Source organism: Mustela putorius, unplaced genomic scaffold, assembly GCF_011764305.1.
Source record: "Mustela putorius furo isolate JIRA1106 unplaced genomic scaffold, ASM1176430v1.1 tig00003858_pilon_pilon_pilon, whole genome shotgun sequence".
NCBI classification, from domain to species: Eukaryota; Metazoa; Chordata; class Mammalia; order Carnivora; family Mustelidae; genus Mustela; species Mustela putorius.
Window position 1 is genome coordinate 39,331,937 of NW_025422010.1, and position 26,623 is coordinate 39,358,559.

Sequence of the window (26,623 nt, forward strand, 5' to 3'; positions counted from 1 at the left end):
TGAGCCACCCAGGCACCCCATGCATATGAGTTCTTGAAAAGTCTTGGTGAATGCACATCTTCTGTTGTTCTAACTATGGTGTTCCACAACTTGCTGACATGGCCATTAAAGCAATGTCGGTCAAGAATTCAGTCTGCAAGTCCCTTGTTGAGAAGGCAATCTTTGCCTAGCTGCCCACTGTCCTCAAGTATATTCCCAAATTCTAGAAGAAAAGATCACTTTTAGGGTTAAACCGGCAAAAATCCCATCATTTCCCTACATGTCCCAAAAGATTAGTTAAGGAAGACAACAGGTCAGCCTTCAGAAGTGAGGTTAAATGTCCAGGAACAAAAAGGAACCGGAGAATGAATTCGGTGCTAAGTATGCATATAAATGCAATACTCCGCCCAGTGAAAGTAATTGTTTTTCTTTGCAATAACTTGGAAATGTGTGTTTGGAGACCACAAAATGGAAACACAGGAAGATGAAAAATGTATGCTAAGTTGGAAGACTTATGTTTTTAAGGTCACAAACACTATGAAAATGAATTTACAGTTGGACAATCTTACACCTTTCACCAAGAATGTCAGACTTAGCAGTTTCACGGACCAGCTCTGTTCAGATCAAAGGCTCTTAATGACGCAAAAGAAATAGCAGCTTTCTGAAGGAAAGGCTAAAGGAAGCAAAACAAGCTGCCTCGCTCATTTCCCTTTCTGCACCTGGATGCTGGAGTCCTGTCTGGCTAAGACACCTCTGTAGGGGGTTGTTCTCTAAGGCACATTTGCATTTTATTCTCATCTACGTAAATTTCACTTTTTCCCCCACAATTTTAATAGTGTTTGGCTTTTACAGACTTTGAAATCAATTTCTAAATATAATCTCATTTTCTAATGTGAACATGATCTGAAAGTTACAAGTGTCATTTATGGGTGAGTCCTGCCAGCTTCCATGCAGGATGTGTCCTCGCTGTGCCTCTCGCCCACAGGTCAGCAATAGCCACAGGACTCCAAGGCTACAATGCCACACTGCTGGGAATCCTCATGGCTGTCTTTTCAGACAAGGGCAACTATTTCTGGTGGCTATTACTCCCGGTGTCGGCTATGTCCATGACTTGGTAAGCAGTCCCTGGTTTTCAAAAATGCTATTTAAAAAAAAATGTATGGGTGGAAGAGGGATTGGAGAGTTAGTGTTGAATGGATACAAAGTTTCAGTTTTGCAAGATGAAAAATGTTCTAGGAATGGACAGCAGGGATAGTTATACAACAGTGTGAATGAACTGAATGCTAGTCAACTAGAGACCTTCATATGGTTAAAATGGTCAGTTATATGGTGCATATGTCTAACAATTTTTATAAAAATGATTTTTTTAAGATTCAGAGTCAGATTATATCTATTGGAAACAGGAAGCATCACACACACCGATGCATGTATGTGACCCTCCCCACACACCTCATCCCCTCACCCCCCAAGATTCTGATGTAATTGGTCTGGGGTGTTGCCTGGCCATTGGAAAGTATTTTTTTTTCCCTTTTTTTTTTTTAAATATATTTTATTTATTTATTTGACAGAGAGCGAGATCACAAGTAGGGAGAGAGGCAGGCAGAGGGGCAAGGGGGGAAGCAGGATCCCCGCCAAGCAGAGAGCCTGATGCAGGACTTGATCCCTGGACCCTGAGATCATGAGCTGAGCCGAAGGCAGAGGCTTAACCCACTGAGCCACCCAGGTGCCCTGGCCATTGGGAATTTTAAAGGCTCCCGGGGGTTTCTAACACAACCAAATTTGAGAACCACGCCCTCCATCAGTGGTCCATCGTGCACACTACAGAATGACAGCAGGGCTTGTGGAAACACAGCATGCTGCTTCCCTCCCCCAGAGCTTTAGATTCAGTCCATCTTGGGTGAAGCCTAAGAATCCGCATTTCTAACTAGTTCCGAGGTGGTGTGGCTGATCCAGGGACTACACTTTGAGAACCACTGTGTATGCCTATACGAACACTCCTTACCCAGGTGCCCCTGTCGCCTTCAAAGAACTGCTTTCCTGAATTCAATCCCTTTTAACCCTAAGTTCTTCCAATTTGTTTCTTAAGTCCTTTTTTGTTTGTTTTTTGGAAACATACATTTCCTTCCTACTATGGCACATTTAGAATATAAAATATGAATATCCACACGCATGAGTAGTACATCCCACTCTGGACAGTGTCTGCAGGGCACCCCCCCCCCCAACCCCGCACTTGTCTGTACCCACAGGCATGTGGGAGAGAGTCTGCTGGCAGAGTCAATCTGAACAGGAAATAATTTCCAAAGAACAGGCTCAAGGACAGGAGGTAGGTCACCTGCAGGGACTCACCACCAACCCCCTCATGATCTGGAGTTCTGACCTTAGTTGATGGGCCAATAAGTGAGAGCCCAAAAGGGGCCCAGAGACTAATCTAATCTAATCCAGTACCCCAGGCTACAGACAAGGAAATGGATGAGTAGTTCCTTGCCAAAGTCACACAGTTCACCAACTGCTTCAGATTTACAGCTGTTCCTCCCCGTCCTGCCCCCCTCCCACCCCGAGTTTAAGATCTTTTTCCTCCAGCCCACACCACCTTTCATCCTCCCTTGGGTAATTGTTTCTTTTTTTCAAAAATAGATATACTAAAGACTCATGAAGATGACACAGAAATTCAACATGGTGGTAGCCTCTGGTGGGGAGGCAGCGGCTCATGATCATGTACCATGATCGTGGTTACACAGGGGGCTCTAACTGGGGGGATAGTACTTTACCTCATACCTAAAATACTTCCAAAAATATTTCTACAGCCTAGATTTCATAAGTCACTGTGAACAACCCCAGAGTATAATTTTTCAAAAGTCAAACAAGCTAAGAGTTGATTATTGACTTTATGTAAGAATTATTCTCTGACAGGATTTATTGCGCGTGTGTTTGGTTTTCTGTTCCAGTCTGGGGTTTTTGTTTCATTTTGTTTTGTTTTGTTTCTTTCCCCCCTGTGAAAAGTTTGCTAAAACACCACGTTAGCATATTGCCCATGAAACAAAGCCTCTCCACCGTGTAGAGATTCGGTTTGTCCACTGAGCTGTCACGAGCATGAACTTCCCTTCTGTTCTGTGGTTGTTGTTGTTATTAGTCCAATTTTCTCAAGCGCGTTGAACTCCTTGTTCTGCAAATGGGATCTCCCGGTCTTCACTCTGCCCTTCAACATGGCATTGTCGATGTACCTATCGGCCACAGGACATTACAATCCATTCTTCCCAGGCAAATTGTTCAAACCTGTAACCGCGGTTCCCAATGTCACCTGGCCTGAGCTCAATGCCCTGCAGGTAAGATACACTATCTTCTCGCATTCCTCCTGACTCTGGAAGACACCCAGTGTCCTCCTGCTTCAGTGTTCTTGGGCATCAGAGCCTGATGAAGACTCTTGTCCTATAAACTGTTTGTTTTACTCCAAAGCTTTGGGCTCTAAGAGTTTGTTTGTCATTATTATTATTGAAGTATAGTTAACATACAGTGTTGTATTAGTTTCAGGTGTACAGTAGAGCGATTCGACAATTCTATATGTTACTCAGCGCTCCTCGAAATACGTGCCCTCTTCATCCCCTTCGCCGATTCACCCATCCCCCCACTCGTCTCCCTCTGGTAACCACCAGTGTGTTCTCTGTAGTTAAGGGTCTGTTTTTTTTAATCTCTTTTTTTCTTTGTTCTCAAAGGTTTTTTAAATGATTGCTCAAAGCTAAGTTTCCACCTCTCTTCCTAAAAGCCAGTGCAGAGTATAGTGCCATTGGACATCAAAGACTCTGTTTCAGACTTGCCCCTTCTTTGGGTGGTTGGGATGGGGGCCAGCCCTTGATGAAGGGCCTCCAGCCTGGAGTTAAGGCCTCTGTGACAGCCTCCTCTGATCAAAAGAACTGACAACTTATGTAGATTTAAAAGTGGAATTCATTACAATGAAATAAAATTAAAAATGCAGTTTCTTAGCCTGACCAGCCACACCTCAGGCGCTAAGTAGTCACCTATGGAATATTCCAGTACCATGGAAGTCCTGCCAGACGGTGCTGATCTTCTTCTCCTCACTCTGAGCTATCACCCCAATGTCAGCACCCTTCCTTCCCATTCCACCTGACTCCCCACCTCCTGGCTCCCTGAGGGATAGTTCTGAGGGAAACTTCCATTGGTTCTGAGGGAAAGCCTATGCAGTCTTTGCCCGTGTTGAGGTCCCTGGTCTAGACAAATAGAAAACGATCTTGTGTAGACACAACAATCCACTGTGAGCTGGAAAATTCAGGGTCCATCCTAGGATAGAATCAAACTCTCAGTACCATCCTGGGCTCTGTGCTTGGAAGCCAGTGTTAGATCCCGCCTAACATCTGAGGGGAGGGGGCAGCTCCTCCTGCCAAAGCAGGATCCCCTGTAGCAACCACGGCCTCCCCAAGGTCACTCAAGGGGTATACATGTGACCAGGGTGAGTAAATGGACTTGGTGACAAAGGAACCTAATGTGGCTAATTATGCCTCTCCTGGCCCGAGCAGAAGTACCATTATAAAGAATTACTGTTTGTTGGCTTAAACTGAACCCTATACTGCCATATTCCGTCAGCACTTAGCTGAAGTCGGGCCTCAGCCAGAACAGAGAATTGTGACATTCATGTGTAGTTGTGTGTTTTGAGGACTAACAGGAATTTGTTGATAACTGGAAGAAGCCAAGGATATTCTAGTTTAAATTAATACATGTTCTCATTAAGTATAAATAGGATCCTCATTCATGAACTTGCCAATGATTGCTTCTAAATTGTGGTTAAGATAACCTGGCTCTGGATCTCTGGCCTTAACAACCCGATTGCACAGGAGTAATAATACTTCTCTTGACCCTGGTGTGCACTCCTGTGTTAGCCTGAGAATGACAGACAGTTAAGAGTGGCAGAGATGTCAGCTGTGGTCCCTGCCATCCTTGTTGGGAAGTGTGGCAGGTCCTGGCCATGAGACCAGCTAGGAGCCTCCCAGCAACCAAAGCCAAGTGGGTGTGCAGGCCTGGGAGACCCTGAGTAAAGGGGAATTCAGGGAAGGCAGGCTCAGCATTCGCGAGCAAAGGGCTGGTCTATTTCTTGGGATAAAGCTGAAGAACAAGATTTCACTGTCAAGAGGAAGAGACTTTTAGAAATTAGTACCACTGGCCTCAGAAGACCAGATACTGCTAACTCTACCGTTACATTGTCTGTGCCTGCGGGTGTCCTGTGGCTTTTTGCTCAGTGGTGTTAACGAGCTCCTTTTCCAAACCGCTTTGCAGTTATTGAAATCGCTGCCCGTGGGTGTGGGCCAGATCTATGGCTGTGATAACCCGTGGTCCGGGGGCATTTTCCTGTTCGCCCTTCTGCTCTCCTCCCCACTCATGTGCCTGCACGCAGCCATCGGATCGCTGCTGGGGATAGCAGCAGGTGAGCAAATACAGCACCACGACCCCCCCCCCCCCCCATCACCCCTCACCCCCGCCCCAGGCATCTTCCATACTCTAGACTTCCTTGAGGGCTCTGCTTCCAAGGGACTGATGGGCGTAGCTTCCCCCACCCATGGCCTCCTTCCAGAGCGCCCTGTCTTTGGTCCCCAGCCCTGAACCCACCTGTCTTCTCTACTAGGACTCAGTGTTTCGGAGCCTTTTGAGAACATCTACTTTGGACTCTGGGGTTTCAACAGCTCTCTGGCCTGCATTGCAATCGGAGGAATGTTCTTGGCTCTCACCTGGCAAACCCACATCCTAGCTCTCGCCTGTGGTGAGTGTACCCTGCATGGGAGGGAGGGTAGCTCCTAACTCTGAAATCAGTCCCAACAGTACAAAGGGACCATGTGAGACACTGGGGCTACCGTTCCAGGGTGGACTCTCGCCTATCTGCATGTGGGAGCAGGACAGGTGGCGTCCCCTCCCTAGGAGGGTTCAGCTCTACTGCGCCCTCCTCATTGGCTGTTGTGAGGGCAGGAGAGCCTGTTGAGTCGTGATCACCATTTGCCCTCTCCATATGAGGGGGGTAGAAACTCGACTCATTCTATTTCATCACACTCATGATCTGACCCAAGAAACTAGAATGGAATGACTCGGGCTAGATACAGAGCCATTCCTCCTGCTGAGCCAGGTAGGACTACATGTGGCCGTCCAGCTGTCTCCTGCTTCAGGGAGCCTCGGAATCACCTGGAAGGCTTGTGAAAACATGGATGGCTGCCCACCAACCCCCCCAGGCCCTGATTCCTCCTACAAGGAGGAGTTGACATTCCTAACCAGGGCCCGACAGCACTGCTGCTGTTGATCTGGGGACGACCAGATCGTCCGAACCACTGTGTTCATCTCCCTTCTGACCCTGGTACCCCAGCAACTCAGCCGGTCAGAGCTAGGAGAAGGTCTGGAGCTCTCCCACTCTGTCCCCCTCATTTTACTATTGGGGTTCCGAAGCCAGAGAGGTGAAGTGGTATGCTGAAGGGCATCCAGTCAATTAGGGTAAATGCAAGCCCAGAACCCACACTTGCAAACAACCTCTGGAATTACACCCCACACAGACTACTCTGCTTCCCAGTAGCACCATTCAGGCCTTGAGGTAAAAACAGAGCTCAAGTGACTGAGATTTGAAAAGCTGATGAGTTTCTCAGGCCCTTGTAAAGGGGAGGCTTATTCACCCAGAGGCTCTGGCATCCCTAATCCAATACAAAGTAAAAGTATTTTTTTTTTAAGATTTTATTTATTTATTTAGCAGATAGAGATCACAAGTAGGCAGAGAGAGAGGAGGAAGCAAGCTCCCCGCTGAGCAGAAAGCCCGATGCGGGGCTCGATCCCAGGACCCTGGGACCATGACCTGAGCAGAAGGCAGAGGCATCAACCCACTGAGCCACCCAGGTGCCCCAAAGTAAAAGTATTTAAGATAATCTGTTAGACTGTAGGGAATGACCATCCCTGGGGAATATGCAGGGGGCGGGGGATGGACTGTGCACACATTATTCCCAACCTAATAGAAATATTTGTCTAGAGTCCGTTTATCACCAGATGAATCGATCCAAGTTATCTAAGCTGCTACTAAAATGGCAGATCACATCTAGACATCCACAATGGAATATTACTCAGCCATAAAAAAGAAGGAAATCTTGCAACTTGCACCAACATGGGTGGATCTTGAGGGTATTATGTAAGTGAGTTAAGTCAAACAGACAAAGACAAATACCACACGATTTCACTTATATGTGGGATCTAAAAAAAAAAAAAAAAAAAAAAAAAAAAAAAACAGAGTGAAGCAAAACCCAGAGTCATAAATGCAGGGAACAGATCAGCAGTTTCCAGAGGGGATGGGGTGCAAAGGGGTAAAGGGAAGTATAAATTTCCAGTCATAAAATAAATAAGCCACGGGGGTGTCATATACCGCATGAGGAAGAGAGTCAGTAACATTGTCTTAATTTTGTGTGGGGGGCAGACGGTGATGAGACTTTACTGAGTGGAGCATTTCATGGCATATACAAGGGAGAATCACTGTGCTGTATACCTGAAACTAATATAATGTTGTATGTCAATTATACCTCAATTTAAATACAAAAATAGAAGAGTAGACCACATGTGAGGCAGGTCTCAGAATGGATTCCTGCACTGGGCAGGAGGCAGGACCAAGAAGGCCTCACTCAGATGTGATTGTCTGAGTCTGTCGCTAGGTGAACACGCCTCAGGTTGCTGTGGCAGGACCACGTACGTGTCATTTTGACCCTTTCTTTGTAGTACACAGCTGTTCCTGCGACTAAGCCTGTAAGAACGCTTGGCTTACTTTCCCACATTTATTCACAAGCTTAGGGCAAAGGAGAAGATAGATTATGTGCCACCCGAGCTAGGCCAAGTTAGAAGCTTTATTGTGAGATGGTTTGGGGTTTCAAATCTTTATTTGAGGCACATACCTTAATGTGTCTGTGTTTGCAAGAGCAGCAAATACGTATTAAACAATCATGAAGCAGCCCAGATAGTTCTAGGAAGAGCTAGGAGCTTAGCAGAGTTAGATCCCAGAAGCTGCTGAGCCCAGTGTTCCGGCCCAGGGCTGAAGCCAGGTAGATGGGAGAAGCCCACCGGAGGCCACAGGAATATCTGTAGCAGAACAAGGTCACATCTGCAGTACCAACATCTCTGGGAGGCGCAGAACAGCTCTGAATCATCAAGAAGCACCTCCTAGAGAAGGTGGCTTTTCTGTACGCCCTAAAACCCTGGAGGAGAAGGTCTGGTTGGTTGAAGGGGAGGTCCGGGCCAGTGTGCGGACAGCTGGAGCCCATCCTCCAAGATCAAGCAGACGCTGTTTTGGACACAAGAGTTGTTGATGAGATCTTGGCAGGGTTTGGAAAGCAAGGAAGCCAAAGCTGTTCGCAGATGGGTTTCCTCAAAGCAGGAGTATCTTCATTATTTTCTTCATTATAAGAGCGGTACGGGCTTATTGCACAAAACAAAACTCCAAAATTCAATCAATACAGAAGAATATAAGGCAGAAAGTAAAAACACTCCATCCTACTCCCTCAATGCAACTTTTTTGCCTCCTTCTTACCCTGTGGTTACATTGGGTCCACTTAGATAATTCCGCTTATCTCCCCGTCTCAAGATCATCAACGTAATGCCAGCTGCTAAGCCCCTTCTACCCTATAAACTAACATGTTCACAGGTTCTGGGGATTCGTCCGCCTATCATGCCAACCTTCCTTTGGACAGGTCAGACTTTCTTCACTGGCCATAACATAATGGTTAGGGCAGTATACAGAATTCGTGGAGAGCCCAGACCCTGGGGCCAAAATCATTGAATTTCTGTTGATGTGGCATTCAGCCCCACAAAGGCTGTAGGGTTTCCCCAGCCACAGACAGTGTGTGAGAGGGGCTCTTCCATCCACACGGGGTACTGCCCGTCTCCTCTCTCTTTGCACAGAAGGCGTTGAGGCAGACTTCAAGCCCCTCTGGTAGGGCAAGCCTCCCATGGAAAATGTCGCAGCAAGCTCCAGCTTGCCCACAGCCCCCTGACCCTGCCAAACGAGAGACCAACTCTGCCAGCCAGGGTAAATAAGTAACAGCCATTTATTACAGAGTTGCTCCTCCGCTGGTTCCCATGGCCTTATCAGGAAGGGGAGCGGGGGACTCTGATAGGGCCCGGCAGTGCCGACTACTCTGCCTCCAAACCGGAAACTGCCCACCCGGGAAGTCCTCAACTTTGTTATTTTGTCAGGGCAAACGGGAGAAACATTTTGTTTCTTTTTGTTCTTTTTTTTTTTTTTTTTTTTTTAGAGTTGGGGAGGGGCAGAAGGAGAGAGAGAATCTTAAGCAGGCTCCATGCCCAGAGCCAGCCCACGGTGGGGCTCGATCTCATGACCCTGACATCAGGACAGGTGTGGAAATCCAAAGAAGGGGGTTAACTGACGGAGTCACCCAGGCACCCCAATGTTTTGTCCCTGTTTAGTGCTTGGCTTGTCCCCGTTGGACTGGCCCACGGTGGCCTGCTGAGATGGACACTGTCTGCTCAGCCCTCAGGGCCTCTCTGTCCCTCGGCTGCCCAGAGCGCCGTCATTCACAGTCATCACCTGCACCTTGCGGTGTGTGGCCTTGCCCCTCTAATGGGAGGCTTTCCCGGTCCCACTCAGCAAGCCTTAACTGATGGGCAGCCACTGTTAGACAGTCTGATGCTCTTACTATGGAGAGAAAAGCAACTTGTAATCGGAGACCACTTGGAAACAGCAGAGCAGGAAGAGAGCAGGGCGGGAACTGTGCCTTCCAAGTGCAACCCGTGTGAAAAGGACAGGAAAGGCAGCAAGGTCTCATGCGCTCGGGGGAGGTCTCGGAGGAGAGCCGGAACAGGAGAGAGCAGGCAAGTGTTCTTTCCTGGTGCTTCCCCGGGAGCCAGTGAATATGTGTTGAATGAGCGAGGGAGAGAAGGAAGGAAGGAAAGAAAGAAGGAAGGAAATGGAAAATGAAATGACCAAAACCAAACAAAGCTCTTCCAGCCCAAGCCGCTGCCCACTTCCGCTCAGGGCAGCGTCCTGGTCCGCCTGCTCCCTGGACCGGGGTCGGTGGGCAGCTGCGTTTGTGGAAACGGAGGACTGCATTTGAGATGCCTCTCTCTCCCCACAAAGTGCAGAGCTGGGGTTTGAAGCCCCTGCTGCTTCCAAGATAAGCCTTTCCTGCTAGCCTGAGGCGATTCCGATGTAGAAGAATTAGATATACTGTTGAACAACAAAAAACAACAGGAAAAAAAAGACCAAAGATTGATGAAAGGATGGAAGTCTCCGGTCACTAAGTAGGATCAGAGTCCCTCCCCGCCACTTCCAGCCCCGCCCCCCATGGGACTCACTTCTCCCTTGCCCTGGAGGTCTGGGTGGTGGGCGTGTCTAACAGAGCAAGGTGGCCCAGGGGGCTGTGTGCCCAACCCAGGGAGGTTATCCTGCAGCCTGCCTTTGTGAAACCTGGGCTTCCCTGAGCCTCCCTGAGCCCCCTCTTCAATGGGTGATTAGCCACTGGATATCTTTTTTTGTGTTGTTTTGTATTGAAGGTCACATGTAGACTCAAATTACCTGCTTTAAGATTTTGCTCAGAGTAAGTAAAAACACAGCCTATGAATTCACTACCCTGTATGCCAATCTTAATGATATTTGGGACAATGTTATTATGGGGAGAAATTCCGAGTTTGTGGTCAGTTTCTGCTATCTTTTTAATTTTTTATACCATGATTTTTTGTAACTGTGAATCCTAGCCATTAATGTGAGACTCCTAGACGCATATATTGTGATTGAACAGAAACCGTGCTATCTCGAGAAACATTCATATGTTTCATTTTTCAAAGATTTATTTTAGAGAGAGAGAGAGAGAGCACGAGCATGAGTGGGGGAGGGGCAAAGGGAGAGGGACAGAAAGCTCAAGCCAACTCCATACTGGGTGTGGAGCCCGAAGTGGGGCTCAATCTCACAAGCCTGCAGTCATGACCTGAGCCGAAATCCGGTGTCAGGCGCTTAACCGGCTGAGCCACCCCGGGGCCCCCATCATTTTAATTCAACTATGCTCAGAAAAAATAACAGGGAAGTTTATTTGCCATGGAAGGGCTTTTCCTTAGGGATCAGCGATAATAGCAACAGAATAGTAACCACAGAAAAGCTCCCTTTGCCGAGTACCTCTTACTGTGTGCCAAACCCAAGTAGTGTCTCCTTTCATGATGGCACCAACTCCCTGAGAAATTCTATCACCTCTATTGTGCAGGTGAGGACGTGGACACTTAGAATGGAGACACCAAGCTTCTAAGTGATAAGGTCTGGATTTGAACCCAGAGCTTCTGTGAGCTCACGCTTGTAACCAGGGTGCTGAGCTAGCTGGTAAAACATGGATTTCCAGATTTATACCAGAACAAGGTCTTCCCTACAATGAAAAGTGCACCTACTAAGTCGTTGTTTCCCCTTTTTTGTAGCTCTGTTCACTGCCTACCTCGGAGTCAGCCTGTCCCACATGATGGCTGTGGTGAGTTGGCTTTAATCTTGCTTTATCATCCACGTGAATGATCTGTTTATAGTGATGTGGAAACCTTCCTGAGGTCTCGCTGGGTGGTGTCCTGAACAGGCAGGAGTCAGGGCTGTGGTCACCATGACTTTCCCATCTCCTGGGCCTTCCTGTTCCACACACCTTCTAACATCATCATAAATTTTAGTCTAAGCTGCAATCACTGGGCTTGCTAAACAATATCAGAGTGCATAATTTAAAGAAGTGAAAGTTAGCCTGTATAACGTGTTTCTCAAGTTCACGCCATAATTCTGAGTGTTAGGGAACTGACTTTAGAATATCTTCTACTTGAATAGAAAGCCAGAACCATGTAGTGGTTGAGAAATCAAGAAAAGAAGGAAAAGGATAATTGGCTACAGACCCAAATGGTTTGGGTTTTGGTTTTAATTGAGCCATTCATTTTTCATACCCCTTGTCTTTTTTTAAACCCCCCATCAGTCGTCAGTAAGACCTACTCAGACCCGTGTCCTAGCTGAATTATTTCATAGGCAGAATCACTGCCCGTTCAGTGCCTCCTGCCACTTTCTCCTTCCATTTTGGCCCTGACTTGCCCTTGACCTTCTCCTTCAGAGCTGCATGAGTTGTCGGGAACAGCCCAGAGGAAGGACCTCCCCTCCAAGAGCTCAGAGTCTGTTTGGGAACTGGAATGGAAGGAAGGAAAGCCAGTAAAGTCCAAGACTGGTCTGGGTGGAAAGTAGGAGGAGAGAGGTCACCATGGCCCGAACTAATCAAAGAGGGCCCTGGGAGTGTGATGAGGGGTCTGCTTCCCCCAGGTGGTGCAGGAAGCCTGACTGCATGAGAGGGAGGGAAAGATGTACAAGGTGGACATGCAAGGACCCCCCGAGGAACGGACGGCCACGTTTCCCCTGCTAAATGCAGTCCGGCTGGGATCTCGGCCTCGTCTCCGTGGGCAGAAGCAGCGTCCAGACCAGGGGCCCAGGGACACATCCCCCTGGGCTGAATGAGAATAGGAGGAAGGGTGGTGCTCTGGGACAGGATCTCACAGGAGCCTGTGACTTGTCTCTTCCTCCTCAGGTGGGGCTGCCGGCTTGCACCTGGCCCTTCTGTTTGGCCACACTCCTCTTCCTCTTGCTGACCACGAAAAATGCCAACATCTATAGGATGCCCCTCAGCAAGGTCACTTATCCTGAAGAAAACCGCATCTTCTACCTCCAGGCCAAGAAGAAAAGGATGGTTGAAAGCCCTTTGTGAGAGCAACCCCCACCCACAGCCAAGGTCCCAAGGGGGGACTGACATGGCTGACTGCCCCCACGTGACTCCCAGGGTCTCGGCAAACTGCTGTCTTTCACTAGCAACAACATTCACACTAACCCATTGGCAATCTGCTCTTAGGCTCATTTTTGCGGCTTTCTTTTAGACTCCAGGAACATCCCCAAACGTGTGAGAGACACGTCCAGATGGTCTGCCCTGGTTGGGGCGTGGGTGCTAGACATACACTCTACTTATAAAGTCAAATGCTCCAACAGAAAGAAGACGTGAGACCAGAGCTCACTATTTCTCGATATTCTTGGTGTTTGTTTGGCTGCATGATACTAACAGTATTAAAAATTAAGCTCTACAAACCAACGAAGCCTTCAAAGAATGGAATTGGTGGTCACAAATCAAAGTCAACCTAGAATTCTCCGATAAGCAGTTTGACTTGTTTAAAATCAATACAAGTTCCGTGAGACAGCTGTGGCGCCCACAGCTGGTTCTCCAGCTCCTGGGCAGAAGGGCCTGGATGCGGTCCTATGTATGTAAGGGATTCTACAGGAGACGGTTGATTCTTTCCAGGCTGACACATTGTGTGGGAGGGAGAAAGGGATTTTATCAGTCAGAATGACTCTGTAGTGTTATTTTTCTTAGACATCGCAAAAGACATTTTAGATAAAGTATATGATATTTTTCTTAGGGGAATAGATTTGTTTTTTCAATGAGGTAAAATAGGAGAAGTTCCTGGTTTCACCAGCCCCTGGTTATTAAAGAAAAGTTACATTTTTTTATAAAATACTCAGCATAGCTCTTTTTACTTTAATCCCCAAGTTGATTCTGTAAATGCCAGGAATGCCTAGAACCAAGTCATCAACCTCCAGGGCCCTTTAAAACCACATTTGGAATTCATCTGAGGATGTCTTCTACCTTATAAAGACTGAAAATGAAGGTCAAATTGTTTCTGGGTGCTCAGAAGTTGTTGAGTTTCTTACTTTAAAAAACAAATTCATGATTTTCTGCACGCTCACAATATTCTCACTCAGAAACCTGACAAGACATACCAGTAAAGGGTTCTCCTGTTTTTCTTTGCTTTAATTATAAAGTTATCAGTCCTATAAACATTCTGTACCTGAACATGTTGAGGATGCCGTGGAAAGTTTGCTCACTACCTTCTAGTTCAGTCTGTATCAATTCAGTATTTGGGGGGATTCAAAAAGAGAAACCGTAGAAGCCTTAAGGATTTTTCTCCTTGGAGTTTGCCAGGCTCAATGCAAAACACACAGTTTGATGCGTGAAAAAAGAGAAGGGAAGGAAACCTACAAATATCTTGGGAAGAAGTCCACATCTTCCTTTTCTCAGGGAACACAAACAGTGCTCCACTTCAACAACCCTGTAACCAAAGCCCTTTGAAGCCCTGAATTTGCAACTCTCACAGAGTCATGTGCATGCCTGTAGAAAAACTAAATTTTTAATTGTTCAGATGGACATCTCCCTTGTTAGGGAATTTGTGACATAAGACTCGGGGGAGAGGGGGACACAAAAAAGCAAGCAGAACCAAAGATAACCACGAGTGAAGAACCTGGGCCATGGTTGAGCGACCCAGAGCCACTAATGTATCTTCAGGCCCATCTTCACGAGGAGATCAGGAGTGTTCTCTGTGCCTTCTCCTGGTGTGCTCACACAGCCGTGTAAATGGGAACATTCTAAAGCCTTGTACATTGTCTAATTTAAATGGTATTAACTTTCTCAGGCTATTTTTGTTACTAAGTATTATCCTGAAATAAAGTGAGTATTTTGTTAGTTTTCTTAGGGATCACTTGTGTTCTTTCCTATCGTCTGTATAACCAATTTCCAATTAAGAATATGAATAAAATTATACTCACAGCTCAGTTTTGTGTAAATTTTAAAAGTCCCATACGCCTTTTTTAGCTATCGTGAACATTCACAATCACATGCCTATGTGTGTATTGCTTAGGATTGCCTATATTTTGATGTGCTGTATCTTTATTCCTTTCTTATACACGGTACAGGACCAGATGTGATGCTGGGCAAACCCTGTTCAACTCAGAGGTATGGACCCATCCCTGTGGGCCTTCTCTCAACTCTGCCTTGTTCTTCTTGCTCAGGGATGAGAACAGATTCCTTAGGGCAGTCACCGATGCTCAGCACACATTCCAAACACTTTGACATGAATATGCAGGCAGCTTCCATGTGTGTCGTACAGACCCCGGGCACCCCTTGGCCCCAGGACTGAGGCTGGGCACACCTAAGCGGTGAGTGTCCTGGGAGGAGCTACTTCTCAGGTTGTTACCCTTGAAGGCGAAGCCACACTCCCCTCTGCTACCTGAAGCACTTCCCTCCCACCTCCCTTCATCCGTGGTTAGTGGGCTTGAAAGAAAACATGGTAAGCATGGAAAGTCCGTCCAAGTTTCAAAAGCAGCCCGAACAAGGTTGGGTTAAGAAATAAGAGGGCCACAATGGATTAGCCCCATTGGAGTGTCCCCTGTCAAAACAAAACCTCTCCAAGGGGCACCTGGGTGGCTCAGTCAGTTGTGCAATGGACTCTTAATTTGGGCTCACGTCATGATCTCAGGGGTATGAGCTGGAGTCCCGCCTCGGGCTATTCCCAGGGTGTGGAACCTGCCTGAGATTCTCTCTCTCCCCCTTCCCCCACCAACCCTCACCCCAGCTCACACACATGTGTGCACTCTCTCTCTCAAAAACAAACAAAAAATACCCTCTCCTACCTATTGTTTCAAGACAATAAATTTGTGAGAGTGATCTGGTCATTAAATGCCCTCTTTGGTCTGAGGTAGAAAACAGAGAGGTTTTAAGCTTCTTCAGCTAAAGACTTCAAATGCTCTATAAAGTAATCCATGGTACCTGATTAGCGTGAAATACGTTGAGGTAGGAGGTTAAGTTCGACAGGCGATCAGAATTTTCCAAGGTGGCTTCTTACAGACAACCCTGCAGGAATATTTTTGGGGTGGTTAAGTAAAGCACAACGTTTTAGGCATAAGAAAGTTTTCAGCCTTCCCCTTAGTCCAACAACTTCCTTCTAAAAAGACTTTCATCTTTAGAGTGAAATCTGCTTCTTGAACCTACACCAACACCTTCTCCCATCTCTGATCATTAGAAGGCTTGTAGCTTCAAGGCTAGAGAATGCCATTTGCTAACAGTCACCAGTACAGATCCTGAAGAAATTTCAACAAATAGAATAAATCATAGACTTTGAAAGACGTGGATTTAAGTCTGCTTTCTCCAGCTCTTAAAATTGAACTACAAATACAGGTAGCAGATCAAAGCAGACATATGTGAAATCATCTAAAAGAAAAGACTGCTCCTGGGTCTGACCCTCACCTTACTAAGTGTTAACCAGGGAAGTGTGAACACAGCCAGAGCAACTGATGGGAGAACAGATCAACCACAGAAGCTTAGGAGCTGGAGGCAGACAAAGGCAGGGGGTCTTCAGCTCTGAGAGTCATGGCCCAGGAACAGATGTCAAGGGATACCCCGTGGCGGAAATGGGCACACTGGGGGGGATCACAGTTTAGCGAACGTAATCACTTAGATCAAGAGGCTAATGCCCCTTGTCTGAGCCTGTACTCCCAAGCTGTTTTCACTTCCTGTGTAGATTTGCCTTCTAAGGGAAACAACGCACTTATCCGTACTTGTGAATTTCTGACCCGTAATAGTTACATTTGTCATTTTAATTAATATTTTCATCCTGAGAATAGGTTTTTGTAAAGGGTTTTGTTTTAAAGGTGTTTGGCCTGTACGTGTCACCAAAACCCAAATCAGCCCATGGTGTTCAACGAAGTCAAGTTTCTGAGGCTACAAAGGTGGGTGGGTGGCAGGTAGTCATGGAAGGCCTTCCTGAGGCTGTGAGCTTTAGGTCAATACCTAAAGAGTAGGCCAGAGATGGGCTGGTGGAGGAAGGTGGGGGATGGAGGGAGCAGTGTTCTTGGCAGATGGAAGCTCATGCATAAGGGCCTTGAGATAAGGAGATTTATGTTTTCAAGAAGTGAGAGAAGACTGACATGGCTGCACCACAGCGAGTGGATTGGGGTGGATTGGCATGGATTTGGGGAATCCAGTAGACCATTCCTGTAACACAGGAGAGAGGTAGTTGGCTCAGACTCCAGCGAGGGCAGGGAGATGGAGAGAAGTTGAGGCAAGAGGTGAGATCCTTAGTACTTCATAATGGATTCATGTGGGAAGTGAGGGAAAGGGAGATGTCAAGGAGCATTCCCTGAGTTCTCACTTGGGTCACAAGGTGGATGGTGGTGCCACACAGAGATGGGAGCACTGAAGAGTCACTTCTTCTCTCATGCCATACATCTTCTTGTCCAATCCCATCTTTCCAGAGTTTTAATCCAGACCTTTTCTTCAATGGTCTATGGGGACTGTTCCAAAGGTATCAATTTCAACACATCCAGGGCAAAACTCATCTTCTTCAACTATTCTGCTCTCCCCTCTGTGCTGAGTTATGGGTAAATGTAACACCCTCTAGCTTACTATCCAAGCCAGAAACAGTGTGCCATTTTTAGCTTCATTCTCTCACCTCTAGGCTATAGCCAAATTCTAGGGATTTTACTTCCCTGTTAGACCCCATTGGTTCAGTAATTGGCAAATATTTATTGAATGACAATATATTACATAATAGGAGCTGGGACTGCCATAGTGGACCCGACCTTCATGGCCACTGCCCTCACAAGAACTTTATGAGGTGAACCGACAAGTAAATGAGTAAAGGGAGTAGCGTGGTAATGTGGATGAGTAAGAGGTAGCTGGAAAACAAGGTTGAAGAGTGACTTCTGTGACTTCTCCCTTCTAAGAAACAGAAGATAAGAACATACCATTAAGTACCAGACATCCATACCAGTCAGCAGGCTTTGGGTAGCAAGTAATAGAACAACAGTAGTTTCATTCTTAAAGCAGGAAGTTCTGTTCCAAGTTTAGTGCAACTGCTCAACAATGTCATCAAGGATGCAACGTCCTTCTATCCTCTTCAGCATTCTCAGCATCTTCAGAACACTTCATTTTCATCCTTGTTGCCTCATGGTCCCAAAACAGATGCTTTGTTACAGACATCACAACCACATCAGAAAAAAGGAGGCAACCAGAGCTGCAAGTGAGTCATTCTTTCGTGTCTCTCTCTTTTTATAAGGGAGGAAAAATCTTCCCCAGTAGCTTTCCCCAAATGCCATCACTTGTCTCTTTTTGGCAGAACTGGATGTTTTTTTTGGCAGATGGATGTTCCTGACTGCAGAGGAGTCTGGACAAGCATGGATCTGGCATTGTTGGCCTCTACTGTAGCAGGTGAGCTCCACTATATTGCCAGGAAAGCAGGAGGAATGGCTGTTGGACAAGCAGACAAACATGGGTGTCACAGTGGGGTACATAGTATACAGTCCCTTTCTGCCCAGACCACAGTGGAGAGAGCTACATGGTGGCAGACAAGACTGTTTATAGTGAGGTTCACAAAGGGGTTTGGGACAGAGAACTAAATTGAGACTTTTTACACAGAAAGACTTTGTGGAGCATTTGCTGGAATATTCCCAGAGTACTATAGGATACCCCAGCTTCATACAAGATTTTGTAGCCCCTGACTAACAAGATTCTAAGCAAAAAGTGAGGCAGCCAGCGATAATGATGAGAGCAAGGTTTAAGTTTAGGGTCAATTCATGCCTTAATTAGTCCTCTCCGTCTAAAGAGTCGAAGCCTCTAAATCATTCGAGGTCAGAAGCCTCCACTGGGAATAGTTGAGTTTCAATTCAATTCCAGCTCAATGAAGCACTGAAAACAAGTGTCTGACATTTTCTGCTTCATGGTTCCTAATAAACAATGAGAAAGCCCGTTTCCTGTTTGGGTTGGGTCCATTGGATCCCAGCCCTTAGAAGCTTTGAATTATATCACAGTGACATGCAAGAACTTGAAGGGGAAGAAATGAAGCACAGAGGAAAGTTGGCACAGTGTCAGGAAATCTGGCTCAAGTTAAGTCCCTCAGACCACAGGACACAATGGCAGCTAGGACATGAGTCAGTGACCCAAGAGCAAGCACATCTTGGGGCAATGAGAGCACATACAGGCAGGTCATAGGAGTGGCAAATCCAGTGAGGAGACCTTTCTACCTTCTGAGACCCCATGCTGGTGTCTCAACAAGAGGGGAGATTTGTGGTAGCAGGTAGCCACACACAGCTCTTGAAATAAAGCCAGCCCCAGCTGAGGTGTTCAAAAGTATGAGCATGAGTATGTTCAAAAGTACACACTGGATTTCAAACATAGAAGACCAAAAAAATGAATAAATAAAATATCTCAATAATTTTGCATATTGATTAAATATTGAGGTGTATACTTTGTATCCATTGGGTTAAATAAGATATATTATTAAATTAATTTCACCTTTAAAGAATTTGTTATGGGGGCGCCTGGGTGGGTCAGTGGGTTAAAGCCTTTGCCTTCGGCTCAGGTCATGATCCCGGGGTCCTGGGATGGAGCCCTGCATCGGGCTCTCTGCTCAGCAGGGAGCCTACTTCCCCCCTCTCTCTCTGCCTGCCTCTCTGCCTACTTGTGATCTCTGTCAAATAAATAAAATCTTTGAAAAAAAAAAAGAATTTGTTATGTGGGGAGCACCTGGGTGGCTCCGTTGGTTAAGTGTCTGCCTTCATCAGGTCATGATCCCAGTGTCCTGAGCTCCAGCCCGGCATTGGGCTCTCTGCTCACTGGGGAGTCTGCTTCTCTCTCTGCCTCCACCCCTGCTCACTATTTGTTCATTCTCTCTCTCTCTCTCTCTCTCTCTCTCTCTCTCTCTCTCTCTCTCATAAATAAATAAATAAATTTTAAAAAAATTTTTTTAATGTGGTCACGAGAAAATTTTAAATCACATACATGACTTGCATTCGTGGTCATATTTATTCTATGTTTGTGGCACAGTGCTTGGTTAGACAATGCCCAATCCTGGGCTCTTAAATGTCTTCAAAGTCTCCAGAGCAACTCGGATGGTGCCAAGCTGTGGAGCTCAAACTTCTAGAAAATGCATTATTCCCTGAATGAATGAATGAATGAATGAATGAATAGGTAAGAAGCCTTTCCTCTACTACGTTGTGGAGACAGGAGTTAGCTAATTCAGCAGCGTCAATTTCAGGTAAAATTTTACACCTTTTCAGGAGTACCCACGGTACCTTGAGGATGTCATTTTTTAAAAAATAATCATAACGTGCCTCCAGAGTGAGGAGACTGAGTTTCTTGTGTGTGGTATAAAGTTATCCTGAAGGCAGATATGCTCAGAGCTACCACTGGGATTAGCAGGCTGCCCCCCACGGTGCCCACGTGCAGAATGCAGCCTCCCAAGGTGCCAGTGCCCAGCAGTCACAAGCGATGAAAACAGTGAAGCACCTGGTTATGAGGCAATAGAGAAGAGCGGGGACCATGGCAAATTGAAGATTGCACACTCCACCCCACACCCACCAAAACATTCACATTTCAGATATTTTCAAATACTATGCTAGCCAAACAAACCAGTTTGAGGGCTGGACTTCTTCCAAGGCTCCATTTTGCAAGTTCTATGCCCAGGCACCTCTTATAAATGCTCCACAATGTTTCTCAACCAAGTGCATCCATCAGAGTAATGCGTAAGAACCTTTGAAAAACCACAACTATCCCACCCCATCCTGGGCCTCCTGAATTTTTAAAAGCTCTACTGATGATTTGCCTACATAAATGTGACTGCAAGTTCAGAAAACTCAGAGGCCGGAGGAAGCTGGATGGCTTCCTGGAGGAGATGTGACTCTGCCCTAGTTCTGACACATTTTCTCCCTGGCTCATCGGGACTTGGCTCTGGAAGCTTGTTTGGGTTCCTCCTGTGTCCCCTGATCACCATCCTTTCTAGAACCACTGCTAGAGTCCAAAGAAATGATATTCTCATTAAGGAGCCATGTTTTGGTGGGCCCTGAGGTTAACCTCATGGACAGGGTACTCAGGAGGTGGTCAGGGGCAGAAGGAAGTGCCCGTGGCAGAAAATTTATTCTATTTAAATACCCAAAGCTTACCTATGCTGAGTCAGCCCACGATAGCCATTGTCTCCCATCTCACTGTCACCTGTCCCACAGGCAAGGCCATGGTACAGAGCTGGTCTTACCCACCTTCATGGGCTGCTATGTGGTTGCTCCTTTCCACCTCCCTATAAGGATGGTCTAAAAATAGCTAACTGAGGTTTACATAGACACAAAAATGCCCAAAGAAGAAGGGTAGCATTGTTCGTCCCGAGACCCTGCCCTCCCCACCTCCGTGATTACACCCTTCCGCTCATTGTGTGAGGCAAGCTTGTGCTTCTCTTTCTTCTGGGGGCATCCCACAATGTCCACACCTGCCCCGCCTTGCCTGTCTCTGACCTTCACATTCCTCATGGAAAGTATACTGTCACCTGCAGCTCTGCCCCTCAGTGCCTACCACAGGGTCCTTGAAGGGCTCCCAGACACAGGCATCAGGAGCCCCTTCTTCAGCATCCTGGATCTGATAGGTCAGTACCCTTGCCAGACCGCTTAAAGTTTCTCAATGCCACACTGGTGTGTTTTTGGCCACAAGTCCAGTGCAGACTTTGTGTGCTTAATGCTGGTTGTACTTTAATGTAAAGCATTATTTCCTTCCAGGCTATGAGGTGGGATCTACGGCCCCAGGACTCAGCGTTAGGTGCGTGTCCTTGGCATCAGAATCTGTGCAGTCACACCTGGACCCGATAGGGCCAACACCTGATCTGAGCAGTAGGGGGGCCGAAGATGCCTTCGCCAGCCGCTGCCCAGGTGATCTAAAATATCTCCCTTGACTTCCCAGTGAAAGAGCATTATATTGTGACAGCTACAACTCATTAAGATCTCAGATAGTAAAAACCTGGTGGAAATCTTTTCTCTGGTTTCTTCCTGCCTAATAGCCAGTAAGAACAAATCGTATAGGAAAGGGATTCTAGAAAGATGTGTTCTGGTAGGTGAGTCCAAGGAAGGTGGCCATCTAGAACTCGGGGAGCTGTTGTGTAAAGGAAGGGAAAGAGGCGGTGGGGGGGGCGGGGAGGGGGAAAAGGGACATACATGTAGAAGCCAAGGACAAGTATGATTAAAACCCATTCCCTGCCGAGGACATCGCAGTAAAGGGAGAAGCCAACAGGCAAGGGCCCTTCAGATGCATGTCTGCATCCGCAGGGCAGATGTGGGCTTCCCTCCTCCATGCTGTTAGAATACGGTTACTTCCTCTTCCCAGAATCCCGAAATCCCAGCTTGCCTGTCCTAATGGCCATTTGTTGTTTTTTATCTTCCCCACATCCTTCCTTTTTCTGGTAACAGCACCTCCCTTCCCTTAAGAGATCTGCTCCTTCCCACTCATGGGGATCTCTTGGGGATGCCAACCTCACAGCCCTCCCTACTCCCAGGCACCGTGGGGTGGAGCCCCTCAGATCTGGCCAATCAGAGTACTCCTATCCCCGGGTCAGAGGCATTGTCCCAAGGCATAGCCTCCTGACCCAAACAGAGCCAATCAGATTCTCCCCTGCAGGAATTTGCAATCTGAGCAGACTTTCCAGGGTAGACGGAAGTTCGAGCTACGTCTGACGACAGTGGTGTGGAGAAAGGCCATATTAACAACCAAAGCCGTCTGGACTTCTTTCCCCAGCCCACCCCCAAGGCCAAGTTCCTGTTACTTTCATGTAATGAGCTATCCCCATGCCTTTCCAATAAACTGGTACTTAAAGGAGTTAGAATTTGTTTCTGTTGTTCTAACCAACAGCCCAAACTGATACGGAATGTTCCAGAAACACAGAAGGTCCAATAGGCTGAGTCGAGGAGGGGGAGGGGGGCTGCTGAGAGAGGGCCATCCCCCCTCCCCGTCTCCTTCCCCCGCACTTGTGCGGCCCTATCCCAGGCTGAGAATCTGATTGCCCTCGCTCCGTGGGGTTAATAGTAGCTGATACAAGGCAGAACTGCAAGGCTGGGGTCCAGATTCAGAGCTCATGACTTGACCGTCCACAAAGCTCCCCCAGATGCAATCAGTGAGTTGTGTTCAGCTTTATTGACAGAGACACTCTAGGCTGGACACGCGGGAGCTTACGATCCAAGGCACACCCAGGCCCCAAAGCTCATGACCGGCCCAGCCCCAGCAGCCAAGGCTTGCCCGGCGCCCCCTCGGGTCCCAGGTGAGCCCCGGATGGAGACTCCAGGAAGCAGACCCCAGGGAAGCCCCCGTGGCCAACCAGGGACTTACCCGTGGGCTCACCTGCGGTAGTGACTCAGCAGACGCGTCTGCTTGCTTCGTCACTGTTCCCGACCAGGCGGACGTGCATCTGCTGGGTCAGTGGCCGTCATCTCCTGTTCCCTTTTCCCCTCCTTAAATGGAAGCCTTTATTGTTATTCTGTCCCTCCCCCGAGCTTATATACCGTGTGTGTGTTGTGGGCGGCACACGGATCTTTTAGTGAGGTCCTGAGGAGCAAATCCAGCTCCAAGGGGGAGGGGTACACAACAGACTTCTGGTTGTCTCCCCGGCGGGAAGGAGGTATGAGCCATGGGGTATTATCTTAAGCAGGAATATTTTTGAAATTGTGTATATGGCAAGAAGAGAGCGTGTGAGCTGGGCCGCAAAGTTACCGTCGTCTTGGTTGGGTCTGCACCCACTTCCCACCCCTGACATTTCCGCCGCAGACCTTGAACTCCTGACCACACAGGGAGGCCCCTGAGCCAGGTTAGAACAATCACTGCATTTTGCCACAGTGATTGATTCAGGAAGGTCGTCTGACAATAGCTGCCAATTTCAATTCTTCTGGCTGGGCTCATAGGAGAGAACTCCTTTTTTTCTTGGTAACACAGGAAACTGAGTGCAAGGCTAGCGTGTGAGTACCAGGCTGTCAGCGGCCATGTTCCCCCTGTGTGGAGAGAGACCATCTGAAGTAGGAGAGAATGAGGCAACACGGAGGGAGAGTGTGGTGTGTGTGTGTGTGTGTGTGTGTGTGTGTGTTGGGGTGTGTGTGTGTGTTCTGGAAGGCCAAAGTGTTTGGGTCTGGTCCCTGAAGTGACCATAAATTCTGATTGCTGCGTGTCTTCCTCACCTTTGGATTTTCTGGGTTTTGCTCACCCTTTCTGCTTAAGCTAGTATAGAAAGTACAATTATTTCTTTCACCTTCAAGTCCCAACAGTCAACCAATTCTGAACATTTGAGTTGAACATTCTTAAACCACGGCCCTTTACAATACTTTCTGGACTAATCCAGGTAAGAGATGATGGACAGAATGGCACTGGAAAGGAGAAAAGGAAGAGACTTGTTCAAGCACTTTGGGAGATAGAATCAGGATTTAGCCGGGATTAAGATAGAGGACATAGTTAAGGATGGCCATCTTGGGGGGGGGAACATTCCACAGAAGGAAGTACAGATTTCAAAAGGAAAGGAGTGCTAGTGGTGGCTGCTCTTCTGAGAGAGTCCCATGAGAGCCTACATTTTCCTGATGACCTTGGGAGACAGAGCTTGGCTTGGTGGGAGCAAAAGCTGGGGAGTCTTGGATTCAGGAGAGAACAGGAGGTAGGACGTAGAGACAGAGGGTCAGGAAAACTTTGTTAATTGTACAGAGTTTTTAAAAAAAAAAAAAGGACAGCAATCAGAGCTGGATGGGAGGTGGGAGGGGGGTTATTTTAAATGTGGGAGACATTGGGACCAATTAGATGACTTCAATGATACTGCGTATGCATATGTGATCTCATTTGAACCATAGAGCAACCCCATGAGGAAATTTTCCCATTCTACAGATGTGAAAACTGGACCTTAGACCACATGAGTGTTGGAAGTCCTGCGGAATCGGTGGTAGAGTTTGGAAGAGGAGACACTTCCTTCCCTCTATATGCCCACTGCCACCCCCTCATACCATGGGCCTGAGGTTAAGAACAGCTACACATTCACCAGGTCACATAGCCAGTGTGACAGCATCTGGATTTGAACTTGGCATCTGTAGATGTTAAGGTGCCATGCTCACCACCTCCAGGGAGATCTTGTCACAGACTTCCAGGTCCTTTCCTGCACTCTCTCGAGCCCCATGGGTCCCCGTCCCACACCAGCACCCGCAGCCCTGCAGCAGTGCGAGACGATGTGCCTGGGGAATGGGAGGCTGGCAGAGAACATACCAGGTCCTTCCCTTTTACTGGATGGTAAGTAATTGAAAAGATGATTTTTATATTAAAAATATAGACATTATTATGCAGAACTCAAGAATCACATGAATTTCTAAGATGAAACATGAGATTCTCATGAAATGTCTTGCTTGCAGTTGTCCGTTTGGACTCCAACCAACTCCTGTTTAGAATATTTCAGAAGAAAACTATGAAAAACAACTGGCAAACAGGATGAAGGGCTTAGTATGGAATTTCAGAATTTCCGGCCCGTCCCACTCACCTTCCAGGCTCACCTAACCTCAGGCCTCACAAGAACGTCGCTTGATGCCCCCTGTACCTCCCCTCAGTGTCCCCACAACTGCCTTGGTTCCCCTGCAGCCTGGAATGGCCGTCTCCTCTTCATTACTGGAAGCACACTCACCTTCCAGGAAGTCCTCCAGGACTGCTCTGTCTCCCCTTGGCTAAGCTCCTGAATTGAGCCACCATGTTCACAGCGAAGGGGCATGGTTGCATTACCCATCTGTGGTGTGGGGGTTTGTCTCACTAAGCATCTTAAGAGGACAGACTATAATCTGCTACATCTTAGTGCCCGCATACGGAGCAAGATACTGTTCCCAGGGAAGCAAAAGTACCAACAGCCACACCAGCATAGATCTGATGAAGACTCACATCTCTGATCTCATCTGAACCCTGTAACGGCCCCATGAGGAAGGCTACCCATTCTACAGATGTGACGACTGACACTGAGAGGCTAAGGGATTCTCGCAAGACCAGGTAGGTAGGAAGTGACAGGGCCATCCTCAGGCCAGAGTCCGTGCTCTCAACCACCATGAGAAGCAGGTGCTCAACAAATATTTATTGGCTTTTTCTTTTTCTTCTTTCTGTTAAAATCTTAGCAGAGTACCATCAAGGGACCTTCAGAGACTCTATTCAGAACAGAAGAATCACCTAGCAAAAGCCCCTGCCTCATTTTTGACCCACAAAATCGTTAGATACAATAAAATGGTTGTTGACGTAAGCCACTAACTTTTGGAGTCGTTTGGTGGGCCCCAACAGGAAGCTGGGACACCCTCACGAGGTCTCAAAGAGCCTCCGCCTCAGAGATGGCCTTTCGCCTTTTTTGGTAGTCTTGTCATGGCATATCAGGCAAAGTTTGTGTTGAATGCCCTCCCAGCACCCCATCAGTGTCCTGTCCCCACATCCAGTGCTTCTCCAGGTCGTCTGCCACACCCAGGTGTTCCTGAAGACCCCCCCCCCATGTCCTCCCAGCTCCCTGATGCACCAAACCTCAGAATGCTTCCCAGCCCTCCCACCATCCTTCCCACACACCTGTGTTCTGATGTGTTCTCATTTTTAAAGGACGGACTTGGTGGCCCCAAGGTGAAGACTGGAAAGAGACCAACTGGAACAGCATCTCTGGGGGAGGCTTGGGGGAGGGAACCTGAGCATTCAGCAGACCCACCCATAGCCTTCTCCACAAACCAAACAAAGACCATCAACTTCACACCAGATGTGGGAAGATACCCACCCTCCCCACTTTCCAGCAGCAGGGTCTCATGAATACTTGCTACCTCTTTTTAAATTACTTTTTTGAGAGAGAGAGAGAGAGTGCACACACATGTGCATGCTCTCGAGCTGAGGGAGGGGCAGAGGGAGAGGGAGAGAGAATCCTTAGGCAGACTCCCCACCGCGCACAGAGTCCGTCTTGGGGCTCGATCCTACGACCTGGAGATCATGATCTGAGCTGAAATCAAGAGTCACTTAACTGACTGAGC

The 26,623-nt window shown here is 47.4% G+C and overlaps 1 protein-coding gene across 5 annotated transcripts in view; it reads left to right on the plus strand.

Annotated features, from left to right (window-relative positions):
- Window positions 1-14,515, plus strand: part of SLC14A1 (solute carrier family 14 member 1 (Kidd blood group)) — a 48,158-nt gene extending 33,643 nt beyond the window's left edge. For 4 of the 5 annotated variants that reach the window (XM_045065582.1, XM_013055930.2, XM_013055927.2 and 1 more), the window contains 6 exons: window positions 965-1,093; window positions 3,110-3,302; window positions 5,263-5,410; window positions 5,609-5,743; window positions 11,410-11,459; window positions 12,534-14,515. In XM_045065582.1, coding sequence (XP_044921517.1) covers window positions 965-1,093; window positions 3,110-3,302; window positions 5,263-5,410; window positions 5,609-5,743; window positions 11,410-11,459; window positions 12,534-12,710 — 832 coding nt within the window. In that variant the 3' untranslated portion in view covers window positions 12,711-14,515. Of the gene's footprint in view, window positions 1-964; window positions 1,094-3,109; window positions 3,303-5,262; window positions 5,411-5,608; window positions 5,744-11,409; window positions 11,460-12,068; window positions 12,205-12,533 lie in introns of those variants that run through there. The other variant, XM_045065583.1, reaches the window with a different exon arrangement.
- The last annotated feature ends 12,108 nt before the right edge of the window (window positions 14,516-26,623 follow it).